We start from the raw sequence: 25,014 nt of genomic DNA, 5'->3' as shown, positions 1-25,014 counted from the left end.
CCACCCTACCTTTATTGACAAGGGCAGAAACCGCCTGGCGAAAAAACAAGCAAGAGAATAGAACATGATGTAGGATATACGATCCCAATGTTCATTATAAACAAAGCATTATAAATATATTATGGAATATTTTTAGTGCAGTTACTGCATAATAATACCAACAAAAATTTGTTCAAATTTATAAATAATGATTAGTGCGTGGAGCCTCATCAGCTGATGGATCAACTTTTCTTCAGGCCAAAGGAATAAAGGGGTAAATTAATTAATTATTTTTTTTTAAAAAAAGGGAAATAAATGGCTGAATGCGTAAACCAAGAGTCAAAGGTCTGGACTTGTATCACAGAGTTATTTTTGTAGTAATTAAAGGGGAAATGGAATAAATTGCAGTGGCTGCAGCACTATGTAGCAACCTCTTTCTGGTAAAATAAAATCACTTTGTGCACATTAAGTCATGACTCACTTGTAATAGTTTATTGACAAGCTTTACACAACAATATTATATATATATATATATATAATGTATGTCTGTCTTGTCATGTGTGGGTTTTGTCAAGGAATAGCGACCAAATACATTTGAAACTAGCAAGACATGTGGAATGAAAGAGAGATCTACCACCAACCAATCAATGAAAGTGATGTCTAAAAACTCAGCATGTTACATGTATTTTCAAATTAGGTCAGGTTAGCCTTTGGAGCATTCATCTTACCATGTTTTTGGGTAATGAGAAGATAATTTCCACGACTCACTCTCTCATCGGGTACAAGATTTTCAGGTCAGTTCTGAGTTACTTAGCTTTGGCCCTTGGCATAATTGGAACTCAATTGCAATGTAGAGTTGACTTAATTAGGCTTGCAGCTTTCCAACTGCGCATGGACTTCAAACACCTAATGCATGATAGAAAAAGGTAAAAACGCAAAGGGAGAGATAGTGGAGCAAGTATGCAAGGAAAAGGGACACCACATGGTTGAATGGCCAAAAGGGAATTATTACAAACTTATGGGTCATGCAAGCTTGGTGATAGCAATGAGTGGAGCTTATAGATTTTTGTGAAACCAAAGTACCGCACAAAGTGCTTCTAGTCTCGTGCACATATATTGTGGGTGGAAAATGCATGTGGAAAATGTGCTTTTGCTTTTGGATTAAATATTGCAATCTGTTTTGCTTGGCTGTACGTCTAAGCGTTTTTGGACCATTAATAGGTCACTGGGAATTGGCAGTTGCTAGCAGATCCATTAATGGATTCTAGGCCTTTGCTTGCTGGGTTTTCATTTCAAAAAGGTTTCAACATCTTCCAAATGGGAGATGATGAGGAACGTGGACACTCAACACCTCTTCCTACTTGAGGCAAAAAAGAAGAAAAAAAATCATTAGTCATAAAAATTGATTTCGCTTCTCTCCCAAGTTCTCAACCCAAGCAAATGATGTTGGTGTGACTTGTGGATATTGACTTACTTTCCTTACACACAAAGAATTCCTATTATAATTGTAATTGATTTACTTTAATTCCTGATTTCCTACTGTAAATAGATTTAGGAATTTATTATTTACTTGCCCATTCAGGTTTCGTTGTATTATAAATATGACCTCCTACAGGAAGAAAAATACACAGAAAATTCTCACAAACAAATATTCTCTCATAGTTTTCATATTTTAGCATGGTATCAGAGCGGGGATCTTGGAATTGCTGACTCTAGTTTCAAACCCCCGCCGCAGCTATGGGTGTTGATGATTTTTTCAACCCTCATGGAGGTAGCACCACCGACTCCTTCTCTCATTCTCAACTAACCATCGTTGAGTTGAGTGCCCAGATGGCTCCGCCCCTATAGATGCAGACTTTGACCCCGAACCCGATCCAGAATTAGGATCCTCTTTTGACAACCCCGACCCCGACCCTGACTATGACGACGATGACCCCAACCCCGACTTCGAAGACGACCCCGACCCCTACTCCGATGATGACCCCAACCTCGAATTTGTCTCTAAGTCAGACCCCGATCTCGATTTCGACTCCGACTCCGGTCTCAACTCAGGCTCATATTCCGATCCAAATTCCTACTCAACCTGTATCCTATGCATCTTCCGTTGCACAGATTATGACTTCTAGACTAACGACCCAGACACATGGACCAAATTGTGCATATTGTGATGATCCGAGACACACTTGTGAGACTTGTTTTAAATCGCATGGCTACCCCGATTGGTGGGCTACTCTTACAGATCGAGAACAATGCAATATGACCAGTAATGGTAATGGTTATGGATTCCATACTTCCGATAAGATTGATTCCAAGAGCTGGATAATTGATTCTGGTGCAACTGATCATATGACGTTTGACCCTGATGATTTTCTGAATACTACACAACCTCGACGAACCTGTATTGCAAATGCCAATGGTGTTACTTATCCTGTGACAGGGGCTGGCACTATTGCACTCTCATCCTCTCTCACTCTGTCTAATACTTTACTTGTTCAATCTTTATCCACTAAATTGTTGTCAGTTAGTCAGCTTACTGAACAATTGAATTGTTGTGTACTCATTTACCCGAGTTTTTGTTTGCTTCAGGATATTCACACTAAGGAGATTCTTGGTCGTGGTACTAAGAGAGGGGGCTATATTATGTCGATGACTTCAGTCCCGGCGTGGCTAACAGTGTGACACATCCCTTTGATAGCAAACAAAAGCACATCTAGTTGTGGCATCGTCGATTGGGACATCCGTCTTTTAGTTATATGAAGCATCTTATACCAGATTTATTCTCAGGTTTCAAAGACTCCGACTTCACATGTGATACTTGTATTTTGGGCAAGAGTCACCGTTTGCCCTACCCGTTGAGTATGAACAAGTGTACTACTCCATTTACGTTAATTCACTCTGATGTCTGGGGACATTCGCCTATCACTGCTCCTTCTGGTGTTCGATGGTTTGTCACATTCATCGATGATTGTACACGGATGACATGGCTTTATTTGCTGAAGAATAAAAACGAAGTGTTTTCCCGTTTTCAGTCCTTCCACAAACAGATGAAAACTCAGTTTAATGCTCAAATCTAGATTCTTCGCTCAGACAATGGTGGAGAATTTGTCAATCATGACTTTCAGACTTACTTCCAACAACATGGAATTATCCATGAGACGACTTGTCCTCAGACACCACAACAAAATGGTGTTGCTGAACGAAAGAATCGACATCTTCTTGAAACCGCCCGAGCACTTTTGATTGGCGCTCATGTTCCTCGCCATCACTGGGATGATGCTATTGTCACTGCAGTTCACCTGATCAACCGCATGCCTTCTGGTGTATTGACCTTTAAAACTCCTTTACAGGTGCTTGCGCAACACAGACATCTGCCCTCTGTGTTGGTACTCACACCCCGAATCTTTGGATGTGTGGCTTTCGTTCATCTCCACAAAAATCAACGTAGCAAACTTGATCCCTGTGCGCTTCGTTGTGTTTTTGTGGGTTATGTCACTCATCAGAAAGGTTACCGTTGTTATCACCCTCCTACCCAACGAACCTATGTCACTTTGGATGTGACCTTTCTGGAATCTGAGCTGTTCTTTCATGACCCATCATCTAATTCTGCGCTTCAGGGGGAGATACGAAGTGAAGAGCAGAATTGGAGCAACTTGGAAAACAAAGAAATTCTCCTATGTACAGAAATGATTAATCATCCAGAGTCTAGAGCACGAGATTACTCTCTGTTGAAAAGCGACCAATCGCCCATTCATAGCGATCAATTGCCTGACCCACCTGATCCATGCGAAGATATTTCTGATCCAAGTCTCACACCTATAGACAATACAGAACAACAAGATGAAGACCCCCCTTCTAACTCAACAGTACCGACAGACCAATCTCCTGAGAATATCCTTGAGGTAACTACTCCTACTAGACTTGTGCATTTAGATGATAAAACTATTGGATATCAATTACCTTTCAGGCAAAATCGTGGGAAGCCACCAAACCTTTATTCACCTGATATTGGCAAGACATCCAAGTATCCAATTGCAAATCATGTATCCACTGAGAAGCTGTCTGAACCACTCAAGGCTTTTGTGCATCAGTTGTCTGCTATCCATATTCCAACCAAGGTTTCTGAATCATTGAAAGATCCTAAGTGGGTCCAAGCTATAAAAGAAGAGATGAAAGCTCTTGAGAAAAATCAGACTTGGACATTGGAGACTATACCACGAGGAAAAAAGACTATCGGATGTAGATGAGTGTTTACTATAAAACACAATGCAGATGGATCTATCGAGCGATACAAGGCAAGACTTGTGGCAAAAGGGTATACACAGACCTATGGTATAGACTATGAAGAAACTTTTGCACCAGTTGCAAAGTTAAACACCGTCAGAGTCTTATTGTCCCTTGCAGTTAATTTGAATTGGCCACTACACCAGTTTGATGTAAAAAATGCTTTTCTATATGGCGAACTCACGGAGGAGGTGTACATGGACATTCCTCCTGGATATAATATTACTCAGACTGGAACAGTTTGCAGGTTACGAAAAGCATTGTATGGATTGAAACAGTCCCCACGTGCATAGTTTGGACGGTTCACCATAGCAATGAAGAACAATGGTTTCAAACAGTGCAACTCAGATCATACTCTGTTCTTGAAACATTGAAAAGGGAAGGTAACAACATTAATAATCTATGTTGATGATATGATTATTACTGGGAATGATAAACAGGAAATATCACAGCTACAAGATTATCTGGCCACGGAGTTTGAGATGAAGGATCTAGGTGGACTCAAGTATTTCTTGGGAATTGAGGTGGCTCGATCGCAGCAAGGCATATTTCTCTCTCAAAGGAAATATGTCTTGGACTTGTTGACAGACACAGGAATGCTAGATTGTAAACCTGCGGACACTCCTATTGTTCAGAATCATCATCTTGGAGAATATCTGGATCAAGTTCCAACTAACAAAGAAAGATACCAAAGGTTAGTGGGAAGATTGATCTATTTGTCACATACTCGACTAGACATTGCTTATGCGGCGAGCGTTGTCAGTCAATTTATGCACTCTTCAAGTGAAGACCACATGAATGCAGTTCTTCAGATACTTAGATATTTGAAGTCTGCACCTGAAAAAGGACTTATGTTCTCAAAGTATGGCCATTTAAATATTGATGGTTATTCAGATGCAGATTGGGCAGGTAATGTAACAGATAGAAAATCCACATCGGGTTACTTCACATTCGTGGAAGGTAATTTGGTGACATGGAGGAGCAAGAAACAGAATGTAGTAGCTTTATCCAGTGCAGAAGCCGAGTTCAGAGGCATGACTAAAGGGATTTGTGAACTTCTTTGGTTAAGAAAGTTGCTTATTGAACTCGGGTATAAACCTACATCCACAATGAATCTCTTTTGTGACAACAAGGCTGCTATAGCCATTGCACAGAATCCGGTTCAGCATGATCATACTAAACATATTGAGGTGGATCGACACTTCATCAAACAGAAGCTTGAGGCAAAAGTGTTTCAGTTTCCTTTTGTGAAATCTGAGGATCAATTGGTAGATATTTTGACAAAGGCGAATTCCAGTAAAGCATTCCACAATTCACTGGATCAGTTGGGCATTGGCGACATCTATGCACCAACGTGAGGGGGAGTGTTGGCGTGACTTGTGGATATTGACTTACTTTCCTTACACACAAAGAATTCCTATTATAATTGTAATTGATTTACTTTAATTCCTGATTTCCTACTGTAAATAGATTTAGGAATTTATTATTTACTTGCCCATTCAAGTTTCGTTGTATTATAAATATGACCTCCTACAGGGAGAAGAATACACAGAAAATTCCCACAAACAAATATTCTCTCATAGTTTTCATATTTTAGCAAATGATGGGACAAAGCTCATTTCGGAAAAGGAGACCAAATTCATTCCTCTAGCGGCTGGTTCTCCTAGTCGGGGTAGGCTACTCGATCTCCGATATATGGCCGGCTTTTTTTAAAGCTCTGAGTAATCATGAAATAATCAAGAGATTAAGAGCCCTACCCTTATCTATAGGTACTCTAACATGACTAAATGCATTTGTTTTCTTATGCATGTGGAGAGGGACCAATAGCCTTTTTTTTTTGTTCTCTGTAATTTGGTACTCTTAATCTTCCTCCTTAAGTTGGATCATGGTTCTTCTATCAGTTAATAAACGAATAATTAGGTACTCTGAATCTTCCTCCCTAGGTTAATTTTTTTTCTTTCAGCTCCTTAATTAGATTAAAACATGGAACATGGTAGTCAATTTCGAAAAGTAAAATAAGAAGAAACTATTCACTGTCTGGAAAAATGGATGCATATACATATACACCCAAGGGATATGAATGCAGGAAAACCAAAGAGCATGCATGCATGTAGAAAAACCAATTAGTCAGCAAAATCAAGATAAACTTGTCGTCGTGGCAATTAAGATCACTACCAAATCCAACATTTTCCCCACTTTGCTCTATGATGACATTTGACTTTTTATATCTAAGATTCAAAGTGGCCACCAAATAATTATAACCCTCGTTGTTATTTTTTCACCCCTTGAGAAATCATAACCGTTGTTAGTTCCAAAACAATCCCTTAAATATCCTGAGTAAACAAATCCACTATCTATCTAGCTAGTGTGGATCATTGTAACCCTAAAAGACATACAAGTAAGGATGTGTATCAAATCAAATGTGACACATTAAGAATATATATATATATATATATATATATAGACATAATCATATAGTCGATAGGCATCATGCCATGCGCATGTCCAGTTTGTCATTTCAAGTGCATAAATCCAAAGTAAAAAAGTGTTGCAATAGCGATTCGAAATTACAAGTTAATTAGTTTTAGAATTGAATGCTATCCTTGAAGCTTTGTAGAAATTATGTTTACACGGTTCTTGAGCATCTAGAGATGTCTATGGAGATAATGTTATATGCTTAAATATGACGTTGGTTTTCAAGTCGTTATTAGATTTTGACGTATTTTTTAGGTTATCTAACTCGCTGCTAGTACTTTTAGTTGAATTAAGACTGTCACAAAGTGTTGTGTTTATTTCCTATTATCTTTCAGTCAGGAACCATGTTGGCTCTTATCTACCCCAAGTAATTTTAGTTATACCAACCAAATTATCAAAAGCTATCATCATCACCCTTTGATCTTTGCTAGAAGCTACAACTTATGTTGTATCTAAAAGGGATGCACCTTGGACGGTTTAAATTAAATAACTTTTTACAAGGATCCTGTTATTTGGCCATTTAAAGTAAAAATTAGGTCTTCACTTTTGCAGAAAAAACTTAGTCTCATTAAAAATAAGCGTCGCACCATTATACTTATCATAACGTTATTAATTGAAAATAGCAAAATTGTGATATCTCTATCTATTTCATGTAAGTATTTCTACCATGCTTATGTTTGGGGTTTAAAGAAATTGATCAATGCTTCGTATTTAGGGCAGACGAAGTCAGTATCACAGAGATCACTGATCAGATTAACGTTGACGGCAATCGATAAAGGTAATATAATACATATGCTAATCAATCAGAATCGGCACGGGATCCGGAGATTGTGATCAGAGACAGCCGGATCTACAGCAGTTTGCATCAGCCAAAAAAATCGTAGCAATCCCATCCCACATTTAAAAAACAAAAACAAAAACGTCCGTCTATGATTTGGCTTACTTGTTTGGTTATTCATTTCAATCAATCACATCGTGCACTGAGCTCTACACTCTAGCACAGCTACAGCGTTTAGTAATTTGTTTTTTTAAATATATAGGTGGTACGTATACCCACCCAGCCTGCCGCTTCTGCAATTTGCTGATTTTCTTCTGCTTTGTCACTGTAACTGGGGCGGGGAAGGGGGTTCATGTCATGCGTAGCGTACTACTCGCTCTGTTCATTCGGAACGTGTCATGGTGTTCTTAGTTTTTGGGAAAGTTGTGAAGAGATTTGCTTTGGTTTATGGAATTCATTAAAATCATCAAATCAAAGGGCAGATGGGTTGATTTAAGGAGACACCATAAATACAGATCACAATCGCATTGGCGAGTTTTTATTTTATTTTTACTATAATATTATAGTATAGAATGACTCAACTAACCAAACCCTAACATTATTTGGGCCCATACATATATAAAACTTGGGTTCATGTAAGGCCCATCAGTTGCATACCACAGTCCAACCCAATAAGCCTGCAAGTTTTTTTTTGACCGAAGAATTTTCTCACACATTATCAAAGTCTGAAGTCTGGCCGTACTTTTACAAGCGACATTGAGCTCAGAATGGGGGTGCCTTTGATATCATGCTTTAGATGTAGGTAATATACCAAGTAAGTAGTAGCTCAAGCAAACACATGCATTTAACAGATTAACTGCAGCAAAAAGATACCCAAAATGAAGTGGGTTTGATCAATGGCAACATCATAAAAGTCAAAGATAAAAAATCAAACAAAAGATGAAATGTGCAAAAAGTCCACACCTCTTGAATTGTCATTGAAACCTCAAAGTAGACAGCTTACATGACAATCAAAGTTCAGAACGAAAATTTGATCAGCTTTTTGATATGATCAAGATCGATTCGATGCACATTTTGCACAAAAGGACACAAATTTATACATGGTTTTCCTAATCGAAGATTCTAAGCCACTCTCTAGTGCCTGCCTGATTCCTGTACATTCAGAATCAAGAAGAAACTAAAGTCTGGGTAGTAATCAACTCTCAGTAACTTGTAATTTGTAGTTTGTTAATGCTCTCTTCATCAACAATTAATCCAACCTGTGTTCATCTCCACCAGCAATATTCACACAATTTTTCTTCCAAAATCAAAACCCACGAATAACCTCCATTTCCATCCACGTTCATCGAGATTCAAAACCCATTTTCTTTTCAATCTTCGACCTTTTTTTTATATTTTTACTTTTTTACTTTTACCTTTCTCTGCTGTGGGCCCCATCCGGGTTCTGATCCGTCGGAGTGTATTGAATCTTCCTCTGCGTCAGCAAGCAGCACAAGAAACGAGAGCCGTCCGATGGAGCAGCCCTCAACACCTTGGTTGTTGTTCCCGCCAAATCTCCTACCCCGTTCAGCTCCTTCAGAGGCGGCAATGGCGTCCCCGGAGATGACGCCACCGACTCGCCAGCGTCCGAGTTCTCCGTTGACTCGGCACAAGAATTCTCCTTTGAGTCGCCAGAGTAATCCTTCGACTTGATCCTCATGCTGTCGCCGTGCCGGCGCTTGCGCCCGAAGCTCTCTCCCTTCCCCATCAGATCGCGGTATCCGATCGCCGACATCTCATTCACCGCCGGAGCCAGATCAGAGCCGTCGATCACCATCGCTCCAACATTCAACACGCCGTAGAACCTTCCAGAAGGTCGCCGGATCTGGACCGCGGTAAACGACGGCATCTTGGAGTGGACGTCAAGAAAATTGTTGATCAGAAATCGGACGGAGCCGACGAGGTGATCGCGGAAAGTACCGACGGTGTAAATCTGGACGGAGACGGCGGAGGTCTCGCTGGAGAGGAAGCCCGGCGGAACCTTGAAGAGGAACCGGTCGTTCCAGGTTGGGTTCGAGGCTCCGATCTTGTCGACCCGGGATCGGAGCTTGTGGGCCGAGTCGACCCAGGCGAGTGCGTAGGTCTGCATGCGGCGCAAGGTACCGGTGGGGGCTTTGAGGCCCTGGGCGGAGATGAGGTGGATCTCAAGCACGCGCATCGTGCCCTCGTGATCTCCGTTTTCTTTCTTCATATCGCTTTCGGGGGGGAACCGACGGACGCGATTCGGTCAAGAAAGCAGTGAAGAAAGAGGACGGTCTTGATGAGATTCAAGAACAAGAGGGCAGTCGCCGCAAGACATGCCGGTTAAGAGAGCCAGAGCGGGAGGGAGAGGAGGGGCGGGGGACACTGTAGAAAAACACGAGCTTCCGAAGTCGGTGGGTCCGATTTAGTTGGGGGAATATTCTCTGGGAAATGAGGTGGTTGGTTTGGGTTTGGCCATGGTGCCAGAGTCCAGTGTTTACAGGGTGGATGATCTAGTGGAGTAAAATTTGCGGTGCAACTGGGGTTAAAGTAAAACCAGTGGATTTTAGTTGGCACTTGGCTGTAAAATAAAATTAATGGTGTTATTAACGGTTTTTTTCTTTCTTAATTTTAACTTCTAACTGGCATTCCATTTTTATTGTTAACCACTTTTTCTAAATAGGTAGCTCCTTCTACTGCCTTCATGAAATATCCACCCGCCAAGTGGCAATTAGTGGTGAAAAATGTGGAAATTTAGAATTATGATAATTTATGAGTTCAATTAAAAAAAGTTGAAAATTAAGAACTAAGATGACTTATGAGTTCCATGAATTATGTCTAAAGTTTATGTATAAGCAGGTATAGCTTAAGTTAATTAAAAATGGTAGTGAGCTCGCCACCTTGCATTCATGTTTCGATTGTGAGCTCGTCATTAAGCATAGTAATTCGTGTATAACAAACCAACATTATTTTTTACGCAAACTACTCAAAGACTCGAGAACTACTGTATCAAAGATAGAAATCGAACGCCGCAAGATGGAAGGTATATATTCAAACAGTTCTTTATTATTCTGTAAAACTTAAAAAGACCATACAAAGTTCACACATTGTAGATACATAGAGGTTCAATCCAACATTACAATAACTCAACATTTATTTTAAGAATGATCGAGACATGGAGTGACCTTTCTTCACATTGCAACACCAACGGCCCCCTCCTTCAACGGATCGTTTGATGGTTTCATGCAAGAAGTTCCAGGTGGTGATGCTGCTCTATACCTCCTTGTCCTTACTTTCTTCTTCTTAGCCAGCTTTTTCTCCAAGTCTTTCACTCTTCCGGTCAGTTTAGATATAACTTGCAGCTGTTCGTTTCCTGCTTCCATCAATTTTTGCATCATTTCCCTGAGTTTCTCATTCTCTTCAACTAGGCTTCTTTCATTTTCAACTCCCACGGCACATCCCTTGGTGGGGGATGCCAATTCAGTCTTCTGCACTGGAGTAGATTGTGTCTCAAGGAAGAGATCCTCTTTGGCAGTTTCAGCACCACTTGCCAGTCTATTGTAGTCCTCGCATTCAACTTTGTTATCCTCCACCTCTCTGTCCTCTCTGGCGGTTGCTGCTGGCTGGTATTTTGAGTCTTCTGTACTTCTCTCAATTGGCACTTCATCCTCAATAGGCCTCCCCGGATCAGCCAATGCAGAGGAGCAAGTAATATCACCGTCGATTACATCTGAAGGTCCATCTTCATGCACCGCATCATGAGTTTCGATCTGAACAGGTAAGCTTAATGGTTGGGATTCGATCGACTCAAAGACCAGCGGGAGAAAATCATCTTTGCTGGCTTTTTCTTGTGGCGGGAGCTCCACCTCTGCCTTAAGTACTGAATCTCCAGGGAGTTCCTCATCCTTGTGAGAATCCATCTTTACCCGCTCCTTCGATTGGAGAATAGGCTGCTCCTCCATTTCTCCCTCTGGCTGTAGCTCTAATTGATCCAAATTTGGAGTCCCATCATTCTGTGAAGTGGCATCAAGTACCATTTGATGCTCTTCTTCTCCACTTTCTAAGACATCATCCTCCTTCACTACCTCGACTTCTTCGATCTTCTTAAACTCATTAGCCGAACTCTCCTCATCGATCATGCTCTGTGGCAAATCTGCTTGCTCATGCATCTCTGCTTCCTTATCAGTCACATTAGCACCAGCATTGGGTGAAGTTACATCTGGTGACATTTCTAATTCCACTTCACCACTTTGGTGGACTTCGTTCTTGTTCATTTCTATTTTTTCATCCTTCTCAGGCTCTGAAATGGCAGGCCCATTATCAGTCGCTCCTCGAGGCAACTCTTCAAGCTCTATTGTCTGTGGATTCGTATTAACTACTTCAGAAGAGATACCTTTACAAACTGTCTTGTCTTCTACAAGAGATGGAGATTCACTACATTGCTCGAGCCCAGTGCCATTGCCCATTTCTGTGTTTACCATACTGATTTGTCCAGAATTATTTTGTCCATTAACCACATCATTCTTCTGTTCCGTAACGGACTCCGAACCAAGATCTTCAGATTTTAGACCACTTGCCACTGGCAGTTCTTGAGCACTATCCTCAGATGCTTTGTGCAGCTCTCCATGGTCAGAGAGGTCTGGCTCCTTGGTTCTCAAAGCAGGCACATAATCGGTAGTGTAAAGCACTTGCCCTTGACAAGGCTCTGTCGCATGGTGACTGCTATCACTACCACCATCAGCCGGTCCTTCACCAAGTCCTTTCACTTCATCTTTTTGCTCTAGCATGCAGCTATTGTTGTTGGCATTGGAACTGAGCTCTTCCACACGTGTAATAGTGGATGCCTCCTGTGGTGTATCTTGACATTTCTTAGTGATTAGATCATCAAGCTTTTCCTGCAAAACTACAAGCTCCCTTGCCAAGGATCTTCTAATGTCTCTGAAGCTTGGGAGCAAACCCTGTTGAACAACAATAAAAGAAAGAACCAGATGAGCATAAATATTGAAAAAAAAATCCCACAATTTCAAATATATCTGCAACCCTTAAAGGCCTAAACCAAATATAACTTAGGCAGATTCAGATGCCAAATTCCCTATCCAACACCATGCATCACAAAACCAGCACACATTTCAATTACTTCTTTTTCTTTTTCTTTTTTGTTCAAACATTTAAATTACTTCTAAACTGACAATACGTGAAAAATGGTTCATTATCTGTCCATCTGTATATGCGTCTGAATGAGTGTGCACGCATGTGTTTGCATACAGGATTTTCACATGTGAGGCAACCACGCAGTGATGCACACATGAAAATTTTTAAATCTTGGTTAGCATACACCCAAATTTATAAATTAAAAGATAAAGACCAATGTTTCCATAAGAATTCAACAAGAAAGTAAAAATTGATTAAATGAGCCAAACACATACCTGAATGGTATCCAATTTGAGAAGAAGTCGCATGATGGTTTCCCCAATTACCACCTTTTGCTTGTCATAGTTCTGGAGATCAGAAGTCTCCAAAGATGTGATGTGATTCCGAACATCACCCACCTGCTCACGCACTTCAGCTATTTGCTTCAGTTTCTTCAATGGTTCCCACCTCCTAACCTCGAACCCACGGTAGGCAGATTGAATACGCACAGCAGCTTCTATATCTGACATGGTCTTTTTCTCAAGTTTCCTTCCATCAACGACTGATTTGACCGTCTCTGTGGGCTTCTTTATCTCTTCCACATTGTCAACTGTTGTATCTCGTGCCTTTCTTGCTCCTTCATCCTCATTGACCTCACATCTAGTTTCATCTTTCCCAGCTTCCCGAATGGTTGGCTTCCTGGATATCCCCTCTTTGGAGCTAACGGGAATCTGGGGTGTATGCATCGCATCCTTGTCTACAGTGCTGTTCCTATCCACCACCGGAATAACCTTCTCATTTTTGGAAGGCTCCACCTCCTTGCTGTTCTTTGGAGCAGATTTTGAATCTTGTTGTGCGTTCTCTTGCAAGCCCAAAGAAGCAGAGGGTTTGGTAGCATCAGTTGAACTCTCTTGCTTGAGTCCTTTTGCACCAGGAGGACTAGGAGATCGCGAACTCCCATTTGCCTTCTTCTTCTTCGGCAAAGGATCAACTCTGAGGCAAACAGGAGGCAGCTCAGATGACTTTTTTGGGAAAGAGGATTGTCCTCTGACACTGGTACCAGAAGGTTTGTTAGCTACATTGTCTTCTACATGTTTCACAGGGACACTTCTTCCTCTTCTCTCAATGTCTTCATATTTGTTCTTCTCCTCCTCTTGATTCATTTGCTTCACATGTATGCTTTTCTGATTAGCAGTATTTTCCTTTCTCTCAACAACACTCTGACCAGCAGGTTTCTCTTCATTCACTCCAGTCTCGTTTGTAACATCACCCTTCTCAGCAATGTTCATTGGAACAATCTTAGGAGTGGAAATCATTTCCCTCTTGTCCTCCTTTCCTACTTCCTCCCCCTCCTTGTTTTCATAAGGCAACCAGAAGAACGGAAATGGAAATTGCTTCTTTTGGTCTTCACTCTGCTGATCCTGAGAAGCATTCACATCCTTATCCTTCTTTCCAATCTCTTCATAAGATGGCACCCAGAAAATTGGAAATGGAAATTCCTTGTTTTTATCCTCCATCTGTTTCTGATGATCCTGAACCTGGCCCTTATTTTCACCTTGCATCAAAGACCCAATGTTGTTCAAGTCAAAGGGGAACCAACCATGCCTTTGATCTCCTTCCTGAGACTTCAAACTCTCACGAGGCTTCGAATTACATGGAATTTTCTTCTCATCTATGGTCTCTGGTTCAGAAAGCTTCCTTTGCTCTCCACCATTCATGGATTCGGGCGGAATCGACACAATTGGGTAAGGGTTGTTTTTCAACTGAACCGGAACCAAAGAGTCATGCGCCTTCTTTTCAACAACCGGTCCTTGTTCTTCAATCTTAACACCCTTATCAATATTCTGGTGGCGAGGATGATTAGGACACCCACAGCAGTGAAAACTTGGAGGCATATTCTTATCATACTCATATTTAGGAATCTCCATAGAATAATGAGGAGGAGGAGGTACATAGTGGACAGGGTAGGCTTCATGATATGGAAGAGGATAACCCCCATAAAAGTATACTGGTGATGGCATTGAAGCATGAGGGTGAGAGGGTCTGAAACCATCGTGGCCGGGGACGTTGTTATGGCTACAACAAGAATGGCACGAAATTGGGTAGCTGTAGTTGCCACCATAGGGCCAAGGCTCAAATGGCCTAGGTGAGTTGGCTCTGAGACCAGGATAATGGGGCTGAGGGAAAGAGAAGGTTTGGTTTCTTTGGTAGGGTTCTGAATCCATGTATCTGTACATTGGCATCATTTTTGACCAAATTTATACACACAAACACCAAAAAAATCCTCCAAAACGTTTAAGCAGCACCAAGAGCTGACAAAAGAACAAGATGAAAATGAGAAGAAAATTCATAAATCACTAAAAGGGGGGAAAAAATGAAGAAGAAGAAGCTCAAAACTCCAATTTTCAAACTATAGCAGACAAGGAACCAACAAGGACCAAATGCAGACTGGATTCAAATTGATGTGTTTTTGAAGACAATGGAAATCAGAAAATGCAGAATCAAAATATTACATAGAGCCCAAATTGAAGGAAAGAGATGCTGAGAACTCCAATTTCCAAGCCATAGCAGACAGAGAAGCATCAAATTCAAATCAATGAATGTTTAGGACAATGCAAATGAAAAGATACATAACCAAATATTTATAAAAACTCCAGATTCAGGAAAGAAAATGCTAAAAAAATCCAACTTTCAGACCACAGCAGACAGAGCCAACAAGCAGCCAGTGGAAATTTACATTCAGATTAATTGATTTTTGAAGACAATGCAAATTAGAACATCAAAAGCTCATACGAAGTTCAAATTTTTAATTCATGGGTTATCACTATCTACTGCATATCTTCTCTCAGTGGATCTCACAATATTATAGAAACAAAGAACAAGCCAAAATCAAAATTGTAAGGCAAAACAAAGGAAGAGGAAGAACCACAACTTACAATTTATTTTCTGGAGAAATATCAAACAGCCAATTACGGTTCCACAATCCGGATGACTCAGTTAACGGAGCAAATCGGTCCACAAACCCGAAAAGGAGAAAAATGGAAGCTTGTTGTGTGTCTCTGTCTTTGGCTTTTTACTGAAATCAGTCTCTGTTCTGATGAGAGAGGGCGTCAGATAATTGGAGATTTATAAAAGGGTTAGAATCGGAAATAACGAAGAAAAAATCTAAGCTTTGTCTTCGAGATGTTTCCCGCGTCATCTAACGGTGAAGTTTCGAGACCCTTCTGATAACGTGCACATCGTCTTTGTCCACCACGTGTCAGTTTTCTCCCAAAGAATGTAGATCATTCTACGCCTTTGATTTTTTTGGGTGTGTGATAATAATAGCGTCCAAATGTAGATCATGGACATTTTTATTTTTATTTTTTCTTATTTGGAGGGAGAATTTTTTTAAAAAAATTGTTTAATTTTCTGTGACAATGATATTTGTAGAGAATTCAATCATGATGATGTTCTTAACCACTTCAATTACTATGAAAGATGAAAAGCTCTTAACCTATATACTCAAATATTTATCTCCCTTCTGATGATGGTCGACAACTTGCACAAAGCAAAGTTTCTCACACTCCCCTCAAATATTTTCATGTCATTCTCTGCATACTAGTGCTTGAAATTTACAAAAACTTTGGAATGAATCTAGTAATATTGCAAGTGGACCATATTCACAATGTTGACTTAGAAAGAAGAAAGTGGTTTCAACAAAACTTTCTTTTACAACTCAGGTGCAAGTATATCAAACTCGTTACAACAAATCACAAGATTCTGTGATCAAGTCTCATTCTCTCACGTCTATCGTGAAGCCAATGCGGTTGTGGATGTCTTTGCTTCCCTTGGTCATTTGCTTTCGCCTTCGAAGCTTCGGGAGAGTAGTCTCCCCCTTTCTGTTGGTTCCTCTTTTTATTTGGACCTGCGTATTCTAGAGGATTGTGTCTCTGCTAGTTTTCCTATCTCACATAAAAATAAAAATAAAAACCTCATTAGAACAACTATGGCTGCCTTTTTCACCAAGTTAACAGAAACCACAGGAAGATATTGCATTGTGAACATAGGATTCCTCTCAAAATTTGGAAATGGCTCAATGGTGCACTGTCCACTAGCCTATTTGACTATGTTTGGGTTCAGTTCTACAACAATCCATATGGCATACAATCCACGATGTGAGTTTACCTCTGGCAGACCAACAGGCCCAATAAGAATCTATTGTTTTTTTTATCCAAATCATGCATCGATATTGTCTATACCTAACCATCTAGGTCCAACAAATCTTTGAGTTTTGCTTGTATCTAGCCACCTACACTAGAGCTGCGTGTAATTTAAGCCCTGATTATGAGACTGGCTTAAAAGAAAGCACACATGCTCTTTCATCAGTTTAATTTAATAATAAAGCTGATGCTGTTGAAATAATATTAAGCAAGTTTTAAAACATCTTGCTTTAGTTAGTTATATAAGATGTCCTATAAATCATTATTGGTAGACTTTCCTTTCAAATTGCATAAAACTAACCCCTAAACCAGCAAGAGAAAAGTGCATTAAAATTCATGAACTTGGATGTAGATAATTTATCCTGAAAATTCGAACAAATGTACAAATACCATTTGATAATTCTGTTCCTTAGCAAGTAATACTAGAGGATTGACTTGAAGTACCCAAGCAAATCATTGCTCGCCTTATTAAGATTATGCAGGACAGAAGAAGAACAAAGACATCTTTCGGGTCTCAAATCTGATTTGTTTTTGTTTAAGAAAAGATTGTCAGCATGAATTATTAGTTAATTAGCTGATTGTTTGGCAAATATAGTGTCTACCACTCTGGCTTCTGGTCTAGCAGAGGAAGGAATGCATGATGCATCAATATATTGAAATCAGTAGAAAGTTACAAGTGTTCATCAGTCTCATACGTTCCTAAAGAAAAAATGTGACCTAGAGCAAGGAAATTACACAGCCAATTTGAGGCATTTACAAACCCCCTATTAGATAGCAGGCTTAACTTCAAGTGATATCGTTTTTGTTTCTGTATCTAGCAATTTGGGAAATGAACCTTTCCAGACTGGTTTTTCCTCGCAAAAGCGATCCCCTTTTTGGTACAACTTGGAGCATATAAGATCCTCCTAATTGCAAATATTGAAGCTGTTTTGATTGGCTTCTGGTCTAGCAAGGGAAGCAATGCATTGAAACCAGTAGTACATGTTTATGTGTTCATCAGTTTCGTAATTCCTTTAAGGAAAATGTGACCTAGAGTAGTGGCCTAGTGCTTAGCACGTCTGAATTAAAGTCAAGCCAACCAGCAGGCTGGAATACATTATTTTTTATCAACCCCTGAAAAAAATGGGATTAACCTATTTATTTTTTCAACCCTAAACTCTCTCCCTACTGGTGCTGCTTGACAAATGGCACCAAGCCAAGTTTGTCAACCCCTAAAAAAATAGATAGCCCAATACAATCATTTGTATTGTCCTTGTCAGTAAGTTACTACATGTTTGACCACAACTCAAGCAAATTGAGTAATGTCATTAAGTCCAAAGTACAGCTCAAAATTTTGATTATATTTATACATGGGTCTGGTATTATTGCAAGAAAGAATTTTAAGGTTTCAGAATATACATTCAGCACGCTCAGATGCAAGTCTATAAATAGAATAAACCCACAGGAACCCTGGTATCAAACTCATTGGAAGTACAATTATGGCTGCCTTCTTTACCAAGTTTTGTTCTCAAGCTGCCATAGTCTTCCTATTGGTTCTCCCTTCCTTGGTTTCCAAATCAGATGCCGGGAGCATTGTAGTTTATTGGGGCCAAAATGGTGGGGAGGGCACCCTAACAGAAACATGTAACACTGGAAGATACCAAATTGTCAACATAGGGTTCCTCTCAAAATTTGGCAGAGGCCAAGCACCTGAGATCAACCTGGCTGGCCACTGTAACCCGAAGTCAAATGGTTGCCATAGAGCGAGTATTGGCATCAAAAACTGCCAAAGGAAGGGGATTAAGGTCCTGCTTTCGATTGGTGGTGGTTTTGGGAGCTATGGGCTATCATCTGAAAATGATGCTAAGAATGTAGCCAACTACATATGGAACAACTTCTTAGGGGGGAGATCAAATTCAAGGCCTCTAGGTGATGCCATATTGGACGGCGTAGATTTCGACATTGAGAAAGGCGGACCTCATTATGTTACACTTGCTAGAATGTTGGCTGCGCATAGCACAAGAGGCAGAAAAGTGTACTTATCAGCAGCACCACAATGCCCATTTCCTGACCAGCATCTCAATGCTGCATTATCCACCGGTCTGTTTGACTATGTTTGGGTTCAGTTCTACAACAACCCACAGTGTGAATTTAGCTCTAGAAACGCCAATGCCTTCAAGAGATCATGGAACCGATGGAGCTCCTCTATACGTGCCAAAATCTTTGTTGGGCTTCCAGCTTCGCGCGCAGTTGTTGTCAGTGGTTTCGTGCCTGCAAATGATCTGATAAACGAAGTGTTACCTTTTGTTAAGAGGTCTCCCAAATATGGCGGTGTCATGCTCTATAACAAGTTCAATGATGACAAGAGTGGCTATAGTCCTAAAATCAGAGGCAGAGTGTAATTTAAGCCTGGACTATGATTAAAATGGCTTATAATAAGTTAATAAAGCAGTTGCTGCAGTCCTGCTCTTTCATCATTGTAATTTAAGCCTGGATTATGATAAAAATGGCTCATAATAAATGAATAAAGCAGTTGTTGCCCTTTCATCAGTGTAATTTTATGATAAAATTAACGCTGTAATAAATGAGACATTGTTATCAGTACACCTTCCTTTCAAATTGCATTAAACTAACTGTCGACGCTAGTTAACGTCACAAAAAATGAAAATGAAAAAGAAAGAACAGATATATCGAAGATTATATAGCAAGTAACAATGATAACTCTGTTTCATAGCAAAACCATGTTCACAAAATTGACAGACAGAAAAGGATCCAAATTCACAGAATTCATGCTCACCATGAACTTTGTATACGACTTGGGTAGCCCTTTAGTTAGGAGTGGGGGATCAACCTCCAAAACCTTCCATATGCCTAACTAGCTATTCCCAATACCCTTCTAGCTACAATAGAATGAAAAACCACCATTAATTTGTTGAAAGAAGAACCATCAACTTGAACTTTGTATACCTTTTCTCCTTGGTAATTATTACTTGTTTGGCAAGAACTCAAAAAAACCCGAGTTCACAAATTTGAAATATGCCGAACTCAGATACCGCAAAGTCTATAAATAAAAGGAACCTTCGGCATCAAACTCATAAGAAAACAAGAATGGCTGCCTTGTTCACCAAGTTTTGTTCTCAAGCTCTCTCACTATCTTCCTATTGATTCTCCCAGTCTTGTTTTCCAAATCCAATGCCGGAGTCATTGTGGTTTATTGGGGCCAAAGTGGTGGCGAGGGCTCACTAACAAAAACATGTAACACCGGTAGATATCAAGTTGTTAACATAGGATTCCTTTCAAAATTTGGCAATAGCACCTCAAATCAACTTAGCAGCTCACTGTGATCCAGCATCAAACGGTTGCTGAAAAGTGAGTGCTGGCATCAAAAACTGCCAAAGGAAGGGGATTAAGGTCCTTTTTTCGATTGGTGGCAGCGTAGGGAATTATGGACTATCATATGAAGCTGATGCTAATAGTGCAGCAGACTACCTATGGAACAACTTCTTAAGGGGGAAATCAAAGTCACGGCCTCTAGGCACCGCTGTTTTGGACGGCATAGATTTCGACATTGAGAAAGGTGGACCTCACTATGATACACTTGCTAGGAGGTTGTCTGAGTATAGCAAAAGAGGCAAAAAAAGTGTACTTAAGTGCAGCACCACAATGCCCATTTCCTGATCAGTATCTCAAGAGTGCACTATCCACTGGCCTATTTAACTGCGTTTGGGTTCAATTCTACAACAACCCTCAGTGTGAATTTACCTCCAGCAACCCCAATGCCTTCCAGAACTCATGGAACAGATGGACGTCCTCTATAAAAGCCGGTCAGTTCTTCATTGGGCTTCCGGCTTCGCGTGCAGCTGCTGGTAGTGGTTTTGTGCGGTCGAATGATCTGATAAACAAAGCATTACCTTTGTTAAGAGGTCACCCAAATATGGGGGTCTCATGCTCTATGACAAGTTAAATGATGACAAGAGTGGCTATAGTTCTAAGATCAAAGGCAAAGTATAATTTAAGCCTGGATTGTGATCAAAATGGCTTATAGAAAGTAAATAAAGCAGTTGATGCAGTCCAGTTCTTTCGTTAGTTTAATTTTACAAGTAACAATTGTAATTCTGTTTCCTAGCAAATCATGCTCACCTTATGAAGATTATATAGAGTACAGAAGAACAATGAAACTTCACATTGTCTTCACACCCACTGAGAGAGGCTGCTTTGGAATTGTCTATGTTCTGATCAACTTCTCTCTCAAACGAAAGTCTAAAACTCCCCATACTCACATTACATGCTCACATTTCGTATAATGAAATTTACGTTGACCGCAGCCAGAACAATGCTGTAACCAAATTTAACTCGTTACGTCTAAATTATGTTTTGGTTTTAGTTCTGTAAATAAGGAAATTTTTCAAGAGAAGCAGTAAATATATCACTCTGTTTTTGTTCTTCCCAATTTTGGTTTTAGTTAGGCACTGGGGATCAACCTCCAAAACGTTTTCCATGCCTCTCTAACTAGCCAAGTCTCCACTAACCTGCATCAATTAATTTTGTTAAAAGAAGAAAGATCAACATGAATTTTGCAGACTTCTCTTCTAAGTAGTTATTACATGTTTGGCGAGAACTGAAGAAAACCATGTTCACAAAATTGACTAAGAAAAAGGAGACAATCTTGAGCCAACCCAGTATCCATATCTAAAGCTATTCAGACTTCAGTTCAGACAACCGTCTTCGATCCGTTTCATTTTTATATTATCTGTTGCAAAGTAGCCTAGTTGATACGGCTTAGCACCATTGACTTGAAGTCAAGCCAACCTTGTTCATTACCTAGAGTCTGCGGCAAAGCACCAGTAATCAGTATTCAGTACCATTCCATTCAGATTAATTGAAGGTGGAAGGAACATATCTTCTCATATTTTGTTTTCCTCTGCAAGTGTGACTCCAAGGCAAACAAACAAATGTTCACATAATCACACTCGTTAGAACAGAAAATTCTACAGTGCAGATATTTGTATGGCATGCAGCCAGATCCTTTATAGGTTTAGATTTGTGAACCACTTCATTATTAGATCTGTATGAAGACATACAATTACGAATCCACACTAAAGACGAACTCGAGAACACAACTTGCCCAGTGCTTCTGTCATCCTTTACGAAAATTGTCCACAAACTCAAGGTAATGGACATGCGCATCTACGGTTGGCTTGAGTTCAACTCTATGCATTTTCCAGCTCCTGCTGACGGACGAACCATGATTTCAAAATGGGGTTGACTTAATTTACCTTACATCATACACGAAGGGGTTACGCGTGAAGGGGTGCTATATGAGTAGGCTCGGGTGAGCTGTATTAGAGATTTTGGGCTGAAAAAAAAAGACCCCACATGGGCTATATAGTTCAGGTCATAATACTGAGGGACCGTCCCTCCTAGCAGCAAAAGTCTTAGCAATCTTGACATTGGGGATCATCTAGTTGATATCTGTCGAAAAGTTTTTGTAAAGGACGAAAAAGAACCACCAGCTAGCTAGGTGGTTCCTCTCCTAGTAATTACTGTAAGCTTGACTCATCAACCCCCAAGACTTAACTCTCTCTAAACTCTAAAATTCGCCACATCTTGTACAAAGAAATTTAAGTTGACGACGTACGACCAACTCAATACCCAAATTAACTCATCGCACGTTAGTTATGTTTGATTTTAGCTATATATGCATAAACAAGGAAATTGTTCAAGAACAGCAATATGCATGCATAATTGGAAAATTTTGGAATCTATCTAGTGTTGTTGCAACTTTGTAAGTAAATTCCATGCATATTCACAGAGAAAGAAGAAAGAGGGTTTCAAAATATCTTCCGCAACTCATTTGCAAGTCTATAATTAATAGACTAACCCCGTAGCCATACTGCCATCTGTAGGTACCACCAAAGATTAATCGAACACAAATATTATTCTTAATTAACAACTATGATTGCCATGTCCTTCAAGTTTTGTTCTCAAGCTCTCATTGTCTTCCTGCTGATTCTCCCTTTGTTGGTCCACGATCATGTGCCGGGCGCATTGTGGTTTATTGGGAATCAACCTTCAGAACATCCTACGCCTGAATAGTTAGTCCCACTATCAAAAAAAGGTCATTAATTAATTATTTCAAAAAAGAAAGAAAGATCAACATGTACCCTAGGCGAGAACTCAAGAAACCATGTCCACAAAATTCATGCTCAAAGTCAATTTTGTACTTTTCTTATTTAACAATAGGATAACTTTTTTAGTTTGGCGTATTGGGGATCAACCTCCAAAACCCTTTTATGTCTAACTAGTGTTATCACAACTAAGGAGAAATACAAAATTCATGATGAGCATTAATTTTGTTAAGAGCATCTGCAATAATTGTTCAATAATTCAATGCGATAGTTCAATTTATTGAACTATTTTGGTATCTATTGAATTGAACTGCAGTTTACTTGCAATGGTACAGTTCAATAGCTTCATATCAATAGTTATTTTCTTACATATTTTTTTACATTGTCAAATAAAATAAAATGGATAAATTTAATAATACTAAAAATTGTATCATTGAAATATTCTCAAAGAGATCTTTAAAAAGAGACCAATTTTGAATATATTTGAATAAATAAATAAATAAATTTCATGCCAAACTTGTATTTTTGGATTTTTTTCAAAAATATAGGCAAATAAAGGTTCAATTATGCATGCTACACATGCATTAATTGTTGTATTATGCATTAACGACATAATGCATTAATTGCTGTATTTTTTTTATTTTTTTTATTGGTATGTGAGTTTCATAATTAGTCTATTGCAATTCAATAGAGGGTTCATCACATAGCACCTTCTATTGCAATTGCATTTATTGTAATGAAACTAAATCACACCATTGTAAATGAAATTTTACTATTTTAGTTTAATTCATACAATAAAATTGCATTGTCCTTAACCATTGCGGAGGCTTTAAAAGAAGAATTGTCGACATAAAACTTTTCTCCGTAGTGATTATTACATGTTTGGCAACAACCCACTAAACCCGTATCGACAAAATTGACTAAGAAACAAAGCTCCAAATATCTTCCTAAACTCAGATCCTGCAAAGTCTATAAATAGAATAATCCCACAGGAACATTTGGCATCAAACTCATAAGACAACAACTATGGCTGCCTTGTTCACTAAGTTTTTTTCTCAAGCTTTCACTATCTTCCTAATGATTCTCCCAGCCCTGTTTTCCAAAACCAATGCCGGAGTCATTGTGGTTTATTGGGGTCAAAATGCTGGTGAGGGCTCACTCACAAACACATGTAACACCGGAAAATATCGAGTCGTAAACATAGGATTTCTCTCAAAATTTGGCAATGGCCAAAGACCTCAAATCAACTTAGCTGGCCACTGTAACCCAGCATCAAATGGCTGCCAAGGAGTGAGGGCTGGCATCAAAAACTGCCAAAGAAAAGGCATTAAGGTCCTGCTTTCGATCGGCGGTGGCGCAGGGAACTATGGACTGTCATCTGATGCTGATGCTAACAGTGTAGCAGTCTACCTATGGAACAACTTCTTAGGGGGCCAATCAAACTCAAGGCCTCTAGGCAGCGCCGTTTTGGACGGCATAGATTTCAACATCGAGAAAGGTGGACCTCACTATGCTGCACTTGCTAGGAGGTTGTCTGACTACAGCAAAAGAGGCAAAAAAGTGTACTTAAGTGCAGCACCACAATGCCCATTTCCTGACCAGTATCTCAATGGTGCTCTGTCCACTGGCCTATTCGACTATGTTTGGGTCCAATTCTACAACAACCCTCAGTGTCAATTTACCACCAGCAACCCCAATGCCTTCAGGGACTCATGGAACAAATGGACCTCCATAAAAGCCGGCCAGTTCTTCGTTGGGCTTCCGGCTTCCCGTCAAGCTGCTGGCAGTGGCTTTGTGAATCCAAATGATCTGAAAAACCAAGTGTTTCCTTTTGTTAAGGGATCTCCCAAGTATGGAGGTGTCATGCTCTATGATAAGTTCAACGATGACAGGAGTGGCTATAGTTCTCAAATTCGAGGCAGTGTGTAACTTCAGCCCTGACTATCAGAAGGCTTAAAATACGTAAAATAAAGCAGTCATGCTCTTTCATCGTTTTTTTTATAATAGAAGTTGATGGTGTGAAAATCTTAGATTTAGTACCTGAATTCTTATCCTTAAGTCA

General features: G+C 39.8%; 4 protein-coding genes and 1 pseudogene across 4 annotated transcripts; 3 read left to right on the top strand and 2 right to left on the bottom strand.

Moving 5' to 3' along the window:
- Positions 8,449–10,215, bottom strand: LOC18786840. Its single transcript, XM_020556451.1, has one exon. It carries the CDS (start codon positions 9,741–9,743, stop codon positions 8,925–8,927), a length of 819 nt encoding a protein of 272 aa, XP_020412040.1. The 5' UTR covers positions 9,744–10,215; the 3' UTR covers positions 8,449–8,924.
- On the bottom strand, positions 10,558–15,749 carry LOC18785670 (BAG family molecular chaperone regulator 6). The gene is made up of 3 exons (XM_020558661.1): positions 15,580–15,749; positions 12,940–14,955; positions 10,558–12,471 (listed from the first exon to the last, which is right to left on the bottom strand). Exons 2-3 carry the CDS (start codon positions 14,887–14,889, stop codon positions 10,705–10,707), a joined length of 3,717 nt encoding a protein of 1,238 aa, XP_020414250.1. The 5' UTR covers positions 14,890–14,955; positions 15,580–15,749; the 3' UTR covers positions 10,558–10,704.
- On the top strand, positions 18,324–19,428 carry LOC18786166 (acidic endochitinase). The gene has a single exon (XM_020557937.1). It carries the CDS (start codon positions 18,324–18,326, stop codon positions 19,224–19,226), a length of 903 nt encoding a protein of 300 aa, XP_020413526.1. The 3' UTR covers positions 19,227–19,428.
- LOC18786374 lies at positions 19,933–20,835 on the top strand (annotated as a pseudogene).
- LOC18785972 (basic endochitinase) lies at positions 23,973–25,014 on the top strand. Its single transcript, XM_007219763.2, has one exon. The coding sequence runs from the start codon at positions 23,979–23,981 to the stop codon at positions 24,879–24,881; it is 903 nt and encodes a 300-aa protein (XP_007219825.2). The 5' UTR covers positions 23,973–23,978; the 3' UTR covers positions 24,882–25,014.

The sequence above is a fragment of the Prunus persica genome, chromosome G2, assembly GCF_000346465.2.
Source record: "Prunus persica cultivar Lovell chromosome G2, Prunus_persica_NCBIv2, whole genome shotgun sequence".
NCBI lineage: Eukaryota > Viridiplantae > Streptophyta > Magnoliopsida > Rosales > Rosaceae > Prunus > Prunus persica.
The sequence above is the reverse complement of the archived record's forward strand: the minus strand, read 5'-3'. Positions and strand labels throughout refer to the sequence as shown.

Bases quoted from the DNA above. Each gene is read 5' to 3' on its own strand.
- LOC18785972 (XM_007219763.2), top strand. From the start codon at position 23,979: ATGGCTGCCTTGTTCACTAAGTTTTTTTCTCAAGCTTTCACTATCTTC.
- LOC18786840 (XM_020556451.1), bottom strand. From the start codon at position 9,743: ATGAAGAAAGAAAACGGAGATCACGAGGGCACGATGCGCGTGCTTGAG.
- LOC18785670 (XM_020558661.1), bottom strand. From the start codon at position 14,889: ATGATGCCAATGTACAGATACATGGATTCAGAACCCTACCAAAGAAAC. The intron at 12,472-12,939 runs GTATGTGTTTGG...GTTGTTCAACAG, and splicing joins TCAAATTGGATACCATTCAG to GGTTTGCTCCCAAGCTTCAG.
- LOC18786166 (XM_020557937.1), top strand. From the start codon at position 18,324: ATGGCTGCCTTCTTTACCAAGTTTTGTTCTCAAGCTGCCATAGTCTTC.